This window comes from Columba livia, chromosome 23, assembly GCF_036013475.1.
Source record: "Columba livia isolate bColLiv1 breed racing homer chromosome 23, bColLiv1.pat.W.v2, whole genome shotgun sequence".
NCBI classification, from domain to species: domain Eukaryota; kingdom Metazoa; phylum Chordata; class Aves; order Columbiformes; family Columbidae; genus Columba; species Columba livia.
In genome coordinates, this window is record NC_088624.1 from 431521 (window position 1) to 446899 (window position 15379).

The 15379-nt window shown below is 56.3% G+C and overlaps 1 protein-coding gene across 1 annotated transcript; it reads right to left on the reverse strand.

The window, feature by feature from the left end:
• On the reverse strand, window positions 1-10714 carry KAT7 (lysine acetyltransferase 7). The gene is made up of 15 exons (XM_065039285.1): window positions 10483-10714; window positions 8938-9085; window positions 7585-7761; window positions 7155-7394; window positions 6600-6682; window positions 6303-6392; window positions 5614-5712; window positions 5337-5447; window positions 4502-4693; window positions 4214-4303; window positions 3798-3938; window positions 3324-3417; window positions 3002-3148; window positions 2337-2443; window positions 1-1711 (listed from the first exon to the last, which is right to left on the reverse strand). Exons 1-15 carry the CDS (start codon window positions 10495-10497, stop codon window positions 1610-1612), a joined length of 1836 nt encoding a protein of 611 aa, XP_064895357.1. The 5' UTR covers window positions 10498-10714; the 3' UTR covers window positions 1-1609.
• Between the last annotated feature and the right edge of the window lie 4665 nt (window positions 10715-15379).

A 15379-nucleotide genomic window follows, 5' to 3' on the forward strand; every position in this document is an offset into this window, starting at 1 on the left:
TTGAGCAGAGAACATGCTTTATTGAGAAGGAGATACAAGAACAGCACATTCTACCACATCATGGGAACAGGGTTATCTTCTGCACAAGAACAGCCTTCTCCCCTACTCCAGAGATCCACCTGCTGACAGTGCCACGAGCATCTGCAGTTACAACACGGAGCAAAGGGCAGAGACAGCGAACTTCAGTAATGCCCACAAGGTACACAACACGTACTGATGATCTCTTATCTTTTCTAGGAGGGCAGAAAGACAGACAGCCACCAGGAGAGCAACAGAACTCGTCCACAGCAGGGTGGGTCAGTGGTTACGGCACGTGCCTCGGTTCAGACCCCGTTCCGCGGGGAAGCGCCGGACGGCTTCAATGAAATCGCACTACGTGGTGCTGCCATGGGCCGCCCCAAGATTGTCCCCTCTCCATCACACTGGAGCCATACAGAAAGTCTGTGGCACAAGGACAGTGGTTATACTCAAAAGCCATTGTACAATAGTTTCTTCCAGTGGTGCTGATGGGAGAGAGGAAGTAAAAGCTCTTTTGTTTTACGAAGACAAACAAGAACGCGCTGTCAGAGAAGCAAACCATCCACACAGCTCACGGGAGCTGCTGCCGCACAGAACGTAGGCGGTAGGCAATCCAACAACTGACGACATTTGCGCTGCAGTTTCTGTGGCTGTTTGGACAAGGCTAGCCAGAATGTGTTGGAAGTTCTGACTTCTTCAGTCTGGAGGGAAAATAATCCTCTCCAACACAGACCTACAGTTCCAGGAAGACTGCTCTGGGAAAAGTATCTCCAGTGAGATACGGTGAACGGTGTCAAGGAACCATGAACTCCAAGAGAGAAACCAGGAAAGGCCAGTAACGCTCAGAGCTGCCTCCAGCTGGGGCGCCGTAGCGGCTGCAGGAGCGTGGACCAAGAGCAGCTCTGCAACCACCCCAGAGCACGAGGGCCCCACGCGCTCGGCCCCGGCTCCTCCAGGCTCACACACAGTCACACCACTCGGTTACAGACACTAAAGCTTCTGACTGTACAGAATTAGCTATGTGAAGACCTGCTGTGTCATACGGCAAACACTGCTGAAAGAGGAGGCGTGTTATCTTACTAAAACTATTTGATAAATGGAACAGAACAGTCCAGACAGGATGAGTTAAAAACGCCGCAGCCAGTGTAAGCGCAGCCTCTCCCCAAACAAGCATTATTAGACCTTGTTCAAAAGCCACAGAAGTTACATCCGTTACTCGAAACGCAAGGAACCTGAATGAAGAAACAACCAGATTATAGAACACAACACAACCTCATCCAAGTAGGAACATGAGGGTAAGACCAGTGACTGGACAGGTACAGTACCAGATATCAGAACTCCTTGGGCCAGCGCTGCTGGGAGCTTCGTTTGGGTCCTATACAGATCCAATCCTTGCAACCTCATTGAGGCCGAAACATCAAGTTCCTCAGAACTAGCGTCTGTGGGTGCACCAGACCTGGGCCAGAACAGTCCCAAGGGGAGCTGATCTTTGGGGGGCACTGTACCAGCCAGTCACAACAGCAACAGATACAACACAGATCCCTGGGGCGCTTCTACTGCTGGGGGTCACTGGCGGCAGGAGCGACAGACATTAAGTTCCCTTGGGAGGGGTCCATTTCAAACAGCTGGGATCCATTATCTTATTACTGTTGGATCTTTTTGCCTCTTTGGCTATCCATTCATCAATCAGATCCTGAGGGAAAGAGCACGAAAGGGCAGGTTAAAACAAACGGTGGAGAATTATCCGCGGCACATCACCACACGTCCCGGCACAGAGCTGAAGGTGACGAGCCAACCACCTGCTTAGCGTGACAGAGCAGCGTTTCCAGCAGCCTCTTCCAGTCACACTGAAATGGCTCCTTTTAGCTACACAGTGAAGTCTCGGGGAGGGGAAAGCACAAGAGAGGCGCTGTCACATTTGGAGACTGATAAACCACTTGTCTTGTATCTAATGAGGGTACAAACAGCAGTCATTCAGTGTTCCAGTAATTCAGTTCACTGTGTCATCCATTTGCCCAATAAAGGGCAGGAACGACGAGGAGCGTGATAGGAGTGTTGATGCATCGCTCCCCGAAAGAGCCGCTCACAACAAGCAACGTTACTCCGCAGACGAGCGAAGGAAGGTCAGTGCAGCTCGTCTCCTGACTGCTCCAGAACCAGGGTGGGTGCTGTGTCGTGTTTTATCAGTTACTACATTAGAAAATTCCAGCGCTCCCCCCCAAGAATGAAAAGCAAATACTGGTTTCAGCAAGTCCATATGAATCTAACAGCTACGTATCAAGAAACAAAACCGCAGAAACAGCCGTTGCAAATCTTACCTGTCTCTTTAGGACCAGGTGTTTTCCCTTCCAGTACTTGAGCATCTGAAGCGCCTGCAACGTGCTAACGATGTCGACAGGATTTACCGCCGTCTCCTGGCTGATTTCTGCAAAGCGGTATCAGTTGACGTTAGAACAGAAGCATTTCTCTGCAATAGCCTGTAACTGCCAGTTTTCAACTACAAGTTAATAGGGGGTGATCCTCTGAAAGATGTGGCCACTTCATCAAAGCTACCTCAGCATCTCTACGAAACGCTGCGTACTCCTACCTTCCAAAAGCATAGAAATGCTATTAAAAGACATCCAAATAGCCTTAGTATTTTTCCAAAGCATTTGAAAGCCTCTCAGTGGAGCCATTTTTCCTTTTAAAATTAACATTATAATCTACAGACGGGTAAAGTTAATTTGCTGTATTTTTTAATGTATTTATAAAGCAGCAGCCAGCATACACTTTCAAAACTCTGCAAGTCCGGCTTATCCTTCCCAGCGGCAGGACGGAAAGGAGCCGTTCCCAGCTACAGAACATTCCACCAGCCGCGCGGCCACAAACACGCAGGGATGAGTCAGGCACGACCTGCCCCGCGCTGGAGCAAAGGGAGCGAATGAGATGTGTACGTATGTTCCTGAACCAACTTGCTATCAGCTTATTCGGCTTGAAAACACACCTTTTATAGAGATCTCTTTTCCTTGGAAATTATGCAGGTAACGAAGCAGAACTTCCTTCCAGTAACTGCGGTAGCTGATGAGACCCAAATCGGACAGAGGCCGTTCTGGAGAGCCAACCTTTTCTTCTACTTTCGAAAGCAAATAGCCTGGAGAGGAAAGAAAACCTGCTTATCCTTCCTGAACGACCCTCTCCTGACCGGTGCCCTCTTTAGCAAAGGCAGCTACAATGAAAACTGCTCAACCACCACAGATACTTGAGATTACTTGGTGAAATTGTCATGTTGGACAGAATACGTTTCCAGAATTCCTCTTTCTACTTACTGAAGTCAATGAGCATTTTGCCGTAGCCTTGCCTCATATATTGAGGCATCGTCAGGATACAAGAAACATTGTAGTTGAGAAAAGAATTCTTCTCCTAAAAACAAGAACAGAGAGGAGAGATGAACAGGTCTCGATCTGCACAAACAATGGGTATATCATAATCCATGGGACGGAACAAGCCTGTGCAGCTGATAAATACGAGGCGAGAGGAGCAACAGCAGAAAAACCTGCCTAACAACAAGGAACCCGATCGTCCTTCGGCTCCAGCCTGCGTGTCTCGCGTTACTGGCCACTCAGCTGGGTGCCTGGTGCAGTTCAAGCCCAGCGCGGCTGGCTGCGGAGCTGCGCCTGAGGAGCCAGGAACACGCTCGCTACCACCACCGTTACCAACCAGGTTCACGTGGAACAAGAAAGCGACCCAGCAGCAGCACAAGCGCGGGGTGCACACTGACGTGCTCGGGGCAGGCCGCTAACCTTGGAGAAATACCCGATCAGGTGGCAGCCAGTGTTGTCAGCTTCTGTCATGACATAGAACAGGAAGGGCTCAACATCGTAATACAGCGTTTTGTGGTCCAAGAAAAGTTTGGCCAGCAGACACAGGTTCTGACAGTAGATCTAGAAGCAAAAGGAGAAGAGAATACAGCTGTTTATCACAGCCCAGTGTCCCAAGAGGGAACTGCTGGAGCACAACAGGGCTGAGGAATAACCACAAAGAAAACACAGACAAAAGCACTGCTGGATTGCCAGAAAGGGCAGGTCAGACTCCAGCAAAGTTTCTGCAATTAGAGGGAGAAAGGGCCGTTTGCACCCTCGCTCTTTACAGGACGAGACCAGCAGATTTGGAAGACAGATCCCACACTCAGGACTGGCTTAATGATCACAGTTGGTACCTTGTTCTTCTTCCCATCCACCTCAAACACTGAAATGGAGCCTTTGCGGTAGATCTCATCACCCGGTGGATGTTTCCAAACACATTTTGCCTATGATGGGAAAACAGAGTTAGGCTGACACCACTGTTTTAAGGGCAGAAAAAGTTACAACAGCTACTCGATATACCAGAAAACACACAGTCTTCTCACGTCCTAAAGCGAGCACCTGAGCTAACAGCTGATGTTCTAGAACATCCACACGCTGAGGTCGGATGTCGAGCGCAGGGATCAGCTCTGCCCAGCACTTACCATGTGCCTGCGCAGTATGGTCTGGCTCTTCATGTATTTGAGACAGAACTCGCACATGTAGAGACGTCCCAGACGAGCGTACTCCTCTGGGTAGGGGGAATGATACCAGGTGTCCAGCTCGTAACGGCCAAACGCGATCGTTTTAATCATATTGCTGCCTTCTGTGATCTGGCCCTGGAGCCGCAGCTTTTCCTGTGCATGAAAAAAAGTGGATGATTATTTAAAAAAAGCCCTATAAGTAGGCAGAGAGGAAGGGGGTCCTATTTATTTCCTTCAAGGAAATAATTTACTTCAAGTCTCCTAAATTCCTTTGTCAGTGTGAGCACACCTGATGACCCCCCTGCAGCCCTGTCCCCAAGCAGGACGGTCACCGGTCCTTCCACCAGGAGGTGTCCTGTGAACCAGCACTCAGCACATGCCAGCACCAGGACCCTGCTCTTTCTGTCAGGAAACCAACGCAACTTTGTGCTTCTCCCTAATCTGTGGGGAGAGGATGCAGCTCGTGTTCTGCTCAGACATCCCAGATACAGTCGGCACTGGGAAGCATCACAGTGTCTTTTGGTTCATCTCTGGGGATGGAAAGCAGCTCTGGAAGGCACCCACAAAGCCTCAGCAATACCAGGTCTGAACTCCGGCCCACAGTCACCAGCTGCCGTCCCAGTGACGTCTATCCCTTGCTATCCGCACTCCTTGGCCGTGCTTTCAGCAGGTGGGGCTGCCCGCTCTTCCATCAAAAACAAACACCCACTGAACAGGACTGTCCCTCATTATTCCTCCTGCGGAGCATGCCCGTTTCCAGAGGCATTTGCTATGAGATATGAGTTAGAAGTCTCACCAGGTCCTCAGATGCCCGTGCTTGTGCTCTCCGGAAAAGCTCGAGGTCGTACTCGCTCGTCAGGTTTTCAAGCAGAGGTTCTCTAGTATTGCCATAGGTTTGTCTGTGTTCCTACAATAAAACAACAGCAGGTTTTGCTGCCGTGCTGCTCCTAAGCTGGTGGATCTTGCAGCACTTTCAGCTGAGAACGTTGCGGGATGACTGAGAAAGCCAAACTCCCGCTCAGTGGTCTCATTCCAGACAGGAGGGAATGAACGAATAACGTTATTGCTCTTACCATGTATTTTTCTTTTTGCTCCTTGCTTAGTCCAGAGTTTCTCTTCTTCCGGAGCTCAGCCACTTTCTCTTTGTATCGCAGCTGCCTCTCTGTTGGTGCCTGCAAGGAAGCAGAGGTTGAAACCTTCACCAGGCTTCATCCACTTCCACCACTCTTCCTCACCTTCACCCCAAAGGCCCCGTCCTGACTTTCCTTTTATGACGCTGTTGCCGCTGAACCAAATCCCGCACTAATAAGAGGGCACTGCAGATACAACCCAGGCGCATAAAATAGGAAATGTCTTCCTGCCACCGCCTGCTGTTGCCACTGTACCTCAGTCCCACAAGACACCCTTTGTGTGCTGCTTAATCATGGGGAAAAGCTCCCAGCTGACTCATTCAGTCATCTTGACTCAAGTCCAAGGCTCCTGAACTGAAAATGTAATTCCCCTGCTTTTATTCTTTTCTGTTTAGCCAGAGTAAAATTGTAGTTAACATTTCTGCAGGAATTCTCTCGCCCTACCCCTCCAAGTACAGAGCAAAGACTGTCCTGAGCATAGCTCCAGCCCCCCTTGTACCACCAGGGCCCCCCCTGCTGCCAGCAGCCGCTCCAGTCTCCCTGGGGACACAGGGAGTGGCCCTTGCTGGGACACAGAGGAGGTTTTGCCGCTCTGAAGGGAGCAGCTGCTCCAGAGTACGCAGATCGCTGACCTGGTGCCTGGTGGCGTGCCTGTTGTTGTCGTCCTGCCGATGGGCCAGCATCCTCTCCTCGATCTGCTTATCCCGGCTCTGCGCTCGCACCTGCAAGCCAAGACTCAGCTGTCAGTGCCGCAGCAAACGACCGCCAGAGCTGAGCTGAAACTCGCAGATGGTTTAACACACAGCTGCTGCTCACAGCTACAGGCATCAGCTGAAACGTGTTATCTCTGCTTCCTGTCCACAAATGGCAGGTCACGGCATGTTATTCAAAAAATAACATAAGGAAAATAAACCAGAAGCCTCATTTACCTTGCACTCATCTGCTGAGAGATTATGATACAGCGGGCATCCCGAGATGGAAAAGTGGCGCTCGTGTTTTCCAGTCAGGTGTCCTGCAAAGGATCCGGAAAAAGAGCCCAATCTTAACGTGTGATCATAAAGAGCTTTAACGAGTATCCCAGATGGGCACATCCCTCCAATGAGCATCTCAAGGAGCATCCCTGGCTTATTACCAGTGTGACAGAAGGAGCACAAGTCACGGTTCACAGCACAGGCTTTAAGAACAAAGAAGGAAAATCCTGCTCATGCTGACCGAAAAGCCGTGCTCCATGCAGCAGCCAAGGATATCACAGGTCTGCAATCACCTGTTTCTGAAAACCTGCGTCTCACTAGCACCCTACCTGCAAGACTCTGCCTTTTCCTCCCACACTCCTGCCTGGTCCTCTGCCCTGTTATACCCCAAACACGGGAAGAACAAACCCACGTCTCACTAACACTTCTGATCCTAACTAAGTGCATGTTGTTACTTAGAATATCATAGCAGGAAGGCAAAACCCAGCAGATTAATCCTGGAGCTGAAATTACCTAAAGAGTTACAACCAGGAGTGGGACATTTCATGTTGAAATTGTAGCTCTCATGGAAGCGGCGGCGCTTAGGACGGTGGGACAGGTCACTTCCAGAATCCTTCATGGACATGTCCTTGGCAATGCTCTCATCGTGGGACACATTTGGACTGGAGATATCAATATCAGACTCTGAGGAAGGGGCATTCCCAGTGGGGGTACGAGGTGGAGACTCATCGTGATCCGCTGCATTTTTAGTGTCTGAATAAGGATCAAAATGTTACAAACTTGCCTGAAAGAAAGCTTTCAAAAACATACATAAAGCAACTCCAGACAGCTGTCTCAAACCCTCCATCCTCCGGATATTACAGGCTGCCCTCAGAGAACAGAGCCGCACGCGCTTCCCAAGAGCGTTTTGCAGCCTCTCGACTCCTGCCCGCGCCCCCTGTACCTCTGTCAGAAAAGTCGACCACTTGCTCGGTCTCGGAGCCGGACGAGCGGGTCTGGCGCAGCGGGTACTTCTTGGGGGTGACGGGAGCGGGCTGCTGCTGGCTGCGCGTCACCCTGCGCGTGGAGTACACCGGCTCCTCCGCTCCGAACGACGGCGGGTTGTGAACCGGGCTGGAATCTGAACAGACACACCGTCCTTACACCCGCAGTGGCCACTGCAGGTCAGAGACGTGCTCCAAAGGCTGCAGCACAACGCCCGAGGACAGGCTGGAGCAGACCGGGACTGACAGTGGGGACCAGCAGCCGGCCCTGCCCCAGCGCCCAGGGACACCCTGCGCTTCTGCGCTTAAATCTGCTGATCCTCTACCAACACTTAACCTGGAATGAGATCAGCTTTCTCTGGACTTAATTACTTCATTAACTAGTAATTACAAACCAGCTCCCATGTGGAAAGCTGAAGAACAGTTGTAGTTTAGATGAGAACGAGATGTGTTTAGATAACCCTTGGGAATGGTAAGACTGCTCCTGGTGTGGAGCTGCATTCAGCACCCTGCGCGTGGTTTCGTGATCCCACACTTCTCGTAAGACTAGAAAATAATTATTTTGCATGAAAACAACGCTTTCAGAAGCTGGGAGCATCCCAGGTATCCCATACACATCCTCTTAAGACCCACTTACCAGGTGATCGGGAACGTATATTTCTTACTTGCAATAAAGTTTGTAACAGAACAGATTCTCGATCAAAGCGTATACACGGAGCAATGGAAATATGTGACTATCTACTGTCATTGCCTCCCCTTGATACCAGATGGGAGCTGATTAACTCGCAGCCAAGAAATGACTAACACTAAAAGTGAGGAGGTGGGCACATTCGATGTTTCCTCTTGGAGTCTGGATGCCAAAGTAGAAGCACACAAAATAACTGGCAATATGTTGGTTACGTTTATTGCAGAGGACGGCCAGCGTCAGCAAGGCATGAACACACATCCTCCCTACAGCACAGAAAACCCCAAACAAAACAACACCAGCATTCACCTCTGAACAGCCTCGCTCTAGCTTGGCTCCAGGGCCAACGGAACTGTCTACACAGAATGCAAATTTTTAGAGTACTCAGGAAAATTTGGCAAAGATGGCAGCAGAATCACGGGGCTTGATTCCCACTTCCTTTAACAAGTAGAGTCGAGATTTGACTTCCACCACCACTGTAATCTTTAAATTATGTTACATCATTCGTGCAATTTTTAAGTTGGTATAAACTCCAACATTGCAAAGGTCAGGAATACGCAGCACAGTGAGCCTCTTGGTGCTTGGAGGCTGCTTTGCTTTTCCTGGTGCAAAAAAACAAAGCGTTTACCTTGGGAGCTCTGGCTGAGCCTGGCGGAGGAGCGGGTCACGCGGGCCGAGCGGCGGGACGCGCCGTCGCTCTCTGAGCTGTCCGTGTGCTCGGGATCCGTGGAGAAGTCAGAGTCCTCCGTTCCATCCGAGCTGCTGCCCGCGTTCCTCTGCAACACCGCACACCCGGACATTAGCACAGGGGCACTTAAACTTGCTCACTGTATTTATACTATGAGAAAAAATAAACTATTTGATGCTAGACAAATTTAAGCTGACACAACGATATAAACAAACTAATAAATGTCAAGGGTATTACTCTGGAAAAAATAGTTTAACAAATACGTGGCATCAGACGGTGCCTTCAGTAACAAAGTTTCTGCAAACTGATCCACTAAGAGAGATCCCAGCAGCGCCCAACTTCACTGAAAGCCATAAGTCAATACGGTTTCAAGGCTGGACAGGACTCGTCCTCAGTGCCCTGCAAGGCCCACAGCCGTGCTGCACTGCCTGCGCGCCCCGGCCCCGCTGCGCCCGCCCCGGCCCCGCTGCGCCCGCCCCGGCCCCGCTGCGCCCGCCCCGGCCCAGCAGAGGCACCGCGGGAGCCGGTGCTGGAGGGAGCAGACGGGCTCAGCAAGGGCTGGGCCGACTGTGCAGCAGCAGGCGCCGCGGGCAGCGGCGGGAAGGCAGGCCCCGTGAATGCAGCTGCATTCACCTCACGCGGCGCAGCAGAGCGGCCGGGCTCCCTGAGGGGAGCAGGCCTGGGGAGCTGGCGGGCAGCCACCGGGCCTCCGGAGACGCCTGCCCTGCAGCCCGGCCGCACAGCCAGGACGCGGGCGGGCCAGCCGGGGCGGGTCGGCGCGGGCGGATCTCCCCGAGCGCTGCGGGAAACGGCCGCAGCAACCTCAAGACCCCGCAGCGAGAGCGCAGCCCCCGCGCCGCTTTGTTTTGCGCCCGGCGCAGACTCGCCGGTCCCGGCCAATCACAACGCCCGCGGGAGGGGCCTAAAGGAAAAGCCCGCCAATGACAGCTCGGAGAGCAAAAAGGCGTGCCAGCAGGGCGTGACTGACGGCGGCCGGCAGCCTATCAGGGCGAGCATCGCTCCCACACAAACATCAACTCGGGGGCGCGAAGTGCGATGGGGGCTGGGACGGAGGGAGAAACGAGGCACGCGCGGGGAGGTGACCGTTGGGGCGCAGATGGGCAGCCGCAAAAGCCAATTAGCGATCAGTCCGGCAGGGCAGTCAGACCAATACGGAACCAGTTCGCCAACTGCCTGTCCAATCGGAAAATCCAAGAGGCGGACCACACTACAGGCGCGGGGGGGGAAGGCTAACCGTTGGGGGCGATGAGTGACGAGCAAGCTGGCCAATCAGCGCTCAGCGTGCGCGAGCGGGAGCCACTCAGGGAGCGAGCGGGGCGGGCGCTGGGGGCTGAAGGCCGCTATTTTCCCCCCCGGTTTTGTGCCCGTAAGAGGTAGCAGCGGGGGGTGGGGAAGGGGAACGCCACCGCCCCAGTTCGCCCGTTCCCCCGCGGGGCGCCTCCCCTGTTCGCCGGCCGCACTCACCTTCCTGCGCGGCATCCTCGGGGGGGGCGGGGGCAGCGAGGTTGGCTGGTCCCCGGCGCCCCCGCCCCGCGAAGCGGCGGTCGCCGCCGTGTTGGCGCTGGCGGGCTCCGTGGTGACGGCCGTGTCTCCCGTCCTGCGGCACGTCTGCTCCGCCGGCGCCAGCCGCTCCCGCCAGCCCCCGCTCCCCGCTCGGTCCCTCACGCTTCCGCCGGGACACGGTCCACACCCCCGTCACGTGACCCCGAGCCAGCCTCCCGCCAGCGGGCGCTGCCATCTTGGAGTCGGGCTGGGATCCCGGCGGCGCCGCTGACGGTGAAGCTGCCGGCGGCCATCTTGGGTCCGGGCGTGAAGTCGGCGGGTTCCCGGGGAGCGGAGCGGGTGTTGTCTCCAGGGCGCCATGTTGGGTTCGGGCAGCCTCGGCCCTCCCGCCGCGGCCATATTGGGGCCGGGCAGCGGCGGGTGGCGGGCGGTGCGTGGAAGTCTCCGCTCCGGGGGTCGGTCCCGCGAGCCCGGCGGTCACCGCGTGTCGCAGCCGCCCGGAGCTGTCGGCCTGTTCGGGTGCGATGTGTCCGTGCAGTCAGGGTGGTAACGCCGTGAGCAGCAGGGTCCCGCGTTCCGTAACGACCTGCCGAACAAATGCAGGTGTTTGACCAAACACGCGTTTTCCTTCCAAATGCAGTTATCTCTAGGGATTGCGCAATTCTCAGGGGCAATCCTGTAACCCTTGTGAGTGCACGTCGCAAGTTGTGCAAGTACCGCCACTCCTCTGGCTCCGCGGTGTTGCCCCCAGGCGTGCCCGGCCCGCTGTGCCATGGGTGTGCGGTGTGTGCAGGGTGTGCAATGTGTGCAGTGTGAGCGGGTGTGCGGTGTGCGCAGTGGGTGTGCAGAGTGTGCAATGTGTGCAGTGGGTGTGCGGTGTGTGCAGGGTGTGCAATGTGTGCAGTGGGTGTGCGGTGTGTGCAGGGTGTGCAATGTGCGCAGTGGGTGTGCGGTGTGTGCAATGTGTGCAGTGTGAGCGGGTGTGCGGTGTGCGCAGTGGGTGTGCAGGGTGTGCAATGTGTGTAGTGGGTGCGGTGTGTGGTGTGAGTGGGTGTGTGGTGTGTGCAGTGGTTGTGCAGTGTGAGTGGGTGTGTGGTGTGCGGGTGTGCGGTGTGTGCAGTGGGTGTGCAGAGTGTGCAATGTGTGCAGTGTGAGCGGGTGTGCGGTGTGTGCAGTGGGTGTGCAGGGTGTGCAATGTGTGCAGTGTGAGCGGGTGTGCGGTGTGCGCAGTGGGTGTGCAGGGTGTGTGCAGTGTGAGCAGTGGGGGTGTGGTGTGTGCAGTGTGAGTGGGTGTGTGGTGTGCCAGTGTGCGGTGTGAGCAGCGGGTGTGCAGTGTGAGCGGGTGTGCAGTGTGTGCAGTGTGAGCGGGTGTGCAGTGTGTGCAGGGTGTGCAATGTGTGCAGTGTGAGCAGCGGGTGTGCACAGTGGGTGTGCGGTGGGTACACGGTGTGAGTGGTGGGAGCAGGACGCGCTGGCTGCGAGTGAGCACACGTTTCACCTCAAAACTGTGCACATGGAGCCCAGGAAAACACGTGTGGGTGAAGAGCTCGCTAGCGAGTCGGTGAACGCACCCACAACCCACGGGAAGGCGCCTGCGGGAGAAAACGCTGCTGCACAAACGCACGGCGTCCTGCTCGGCCAGGGAAAGAAAAGCCTGCCTGGGATCTAATGGAATTTCAAATGGCGGTTGAGCCAAGCGCCTGGTGCTGGGCTGAGGGGCGCTGTGGCCTCAAGTTATTAGCCTGACTTGCAATGTTTAAATGAGGGTAGATTTGGGACGACCCAAGCACGGCGTGCGGGCGCCCCGCTGCAGCCAGCGCCGCCGTGTCACGGGCGGGCGGGGGGCTGGCGCGGCCCTGACCCGCGGCAGCCACGGGAGGATCGCGCGGCACACGATGAACCTCGTCCTCGGTGTTCCCGCGGCAGCGGGACGGTCGGACGGCTCCGCAGCGGCAGCGGGTTCGAGAGGCGTCATTGCGGCCGTGCTGAGAACCGTGCCCGGTCGGATCTGTCGGTATGCACCTACGCGCTGTGTTACAACGCTGGCAGCGCCGGACACCGGTGATCACTTGAAGTGCCCTCTCTGTGTCTGCCGTGCTGGTGATTCACGCGATTAGGAGAAGCTTCTTCCCTTTCCGTCACCCGGTGCAAACGAGCTGTTTCATGCTGCGCTTGTGCTCCGTCCCCAGCCCTCGCGCTGTTTGCCCTGCCAGCGTGACCAGGCTGGGACAGCTTGGCTGCCCTGCTGGATGATCTGTTCACAAACCGCAGTTTTATTTATCTTGCTGCTCGTTGGAGCTTTTCATCTCAAAACGCTGGAGTGCAGAAGCTGCCCAGCAGCGAAGCGCAGCCGCCCCTGGGGATCGAGTGGGAGGCAGACAGGCAGGCGTTCCACCGCGCAGCCCAGAGCGAGAGCAATCCTGTCCAAGGACAATGAGGGAAAGCTTAGCTTGTGTGCTGAGTGACCCTTTGATCTCCCACGTTCATGCGCAGCTGATCAGGACTTCAAATCCAAGCTTTGTCTCCCTCCTACCCATAGCAAACAGCCAGAAATATAATCTCACTTAGGACTCGAGCGCTGGACCGGAACGATGGGGCTGCAGTGGCAACTGTTCCGCCTTACGTGTGTCCTGTGTGCCTGTCACCCGCTCGGGTGACGCTGATGTGAAGCCACGAGCGGTGGGCGCTGGGCTGGTCTCGGGGCGGGCCGGCCGCTCACACACCGGCGCTCTCCCGCCTCGAAGTGCGGAGGAACCGGCTGGGTGACCCCGGCCCGTCCAGAGCCCTTGGGTGCCCCCGGGCGCCCCGGGGCCGCGCGGCGCTTGCTGGTCGCGAAGGGCCGAGCGGCCCCGTGGGGCAGGGCGACGAGCTGCACCCCGCAGCTGCAGCCTCGGGCAGCTCTACACGGCGGTGCTACTGCTGCTGCTGTGCACAACACCTTTAGGAACCTTAATTTCAGGGAGAGGACTGTGCTGCGGAGGCTGGAGCGTGGCCTGCAGGAATGCAGGAGCTTTGGTTTTCTGTCGCTTCACTCTGCAGCGCGTGCACACGGACCGGACTGGCTGACAACGAGCGACTGATGGGAGCTGGAGTGGCTGGAGCCGGTTTGATGGGTGACAGCTGGTGCTCTCTTGCCTCTTCCTACATTAGAAAGCAAAATGTGGTGATTTAAACCTTGAGAAAAGTATTTGGTGTGGTGCTTAGCCTAGTTACGCTGAACCACTTCATTTCTGTTTCAGTATCCCGTGCTGTATCTATAGCATGAGATACGGTGAGAACGATCAGCAGCGCAGCTGCGTGGCCTCCGTGCTCAAACAAGAGCACCGAGGAGTGAGTGTACTCTGTTCCAGCTGTGGCTATCGGGTTGGAACCGCAGTGCCCTAGAAAGGCGGCGTGGCAGAGAAACCGAGAGGTGAATTTGAATTTCTAGGTGAGGACAACTGACCCCATACGGTTCCTAGAAAAGCTGAGCTATCAGTCTGAAAGAAAAGATTATGGTCAAGACTCCTTTATTTGGCACTTAAAGCTATTTTTCATGGCAGTTTCGTGCTCTTTTGAACACCTGTACTGCGGTAGTTCCCTCTCCATGTCTTTTTCTTACACGTCCTGTTTCTTTGCCAACAGCTCCTGAGCACCTCGGGACGGAAACATCGTCAGAAGCGTCTCCGTGGAGGAGCGGGCAGGTTTCCCGGACCAGCTCCACCTGGTGTCTGCACAGGCGGCCGCGGCAGGAAGAACCGCTGGGAGAACAGACACTTGGGGACCTGGGTGTACTTTAAACCTTAATTTCAGCTTGTGGGACTAAGTGAACAGGGAAGTACTCGAAGTGTCTTCTGGCAGGTGCTGTTCTGGAATGTTCCCTGCCCGGGACCGTCCCCAGCGACCGTGTGCGGCGGCGGCTCCGCCTTATCAGCGACCCCGCAGCGCCGGAGCGTGACGAGACGGGCACGGGGGCTGCGGGGCGGGGGCCGCGCTCGCCGAGCTGCGGCGGGCCAGGCTGCGGGCGCGTCCTCCGGGCCCCGGCGGCGTCCCGTCCTCCGGCCGCTGCGGTCCCAGCGCCGCCCCCCCGCGGGCTCTCCGCTTCCCCATCTGCTGCCCGATTAGGCGCTAACGCGAGCAGCTGCCCCGCGATACGGCGGCGGTGGCAGCGCTGCTGCGCCGCGATAGCCGGGAACGACTGCTGCCGCCACCGCCGCTCGGCTGCCGCGCCACCTCCCGCCTGCCCTCCCTTATCAGCTCCGGCCGCGGCTCCGGCGCTGCGGGCCGGGCGGGTCAGCCGCGCCCTCCGCGCTGCGCCCGGCGCTGCGGGGCCCCGAGCCGCGCCCTGGCGGCAGAGCGGGGCCGGGCGCACGGGCAGCCTGCGTGCGCGCCCAGCAGCGCGGCGCCGGCGTCAGCGAGCGCGTTCCGGGGTAGAAGAAGGGAGCGGGCTGCGGGTGGCGATCAGGTTCAAACGGGACGCGGCCAGAAGCGGGGCCGGCGGGGGCGGGGCGGGCCCGGCCCTGGCTCGGCGCCGCTCTGCGGCCTGCGGGGCCGCTGCTGCCGCTCCCGGGCCCCTCGCAGCCGCCGCCATCGCGGCCGGAGGCGGGACGCAAACACTGCCGGGCAGCTCTGATTCGTCTGTGCGCGGAAGGGGCGGGGCCTTAGGAGAGGCTTGCGATTGGTCCTCCCTCAGTGGGGTGGGCTTTACACCTCTGTCTCTTGTTGCGATTGGTTACGCCACAGCCGCGGAGAGGGAGAGAGGGCGGGGCTTGAGTCTCTTCCCTCTTTGATTGGCTCTGGCGGGAGGAATGATGCCTATGAAGGGTGAGCAGTTTTCTTATTGGCTACCGTTGTAGCACGTGCGGGGAAGGAGGTTGTA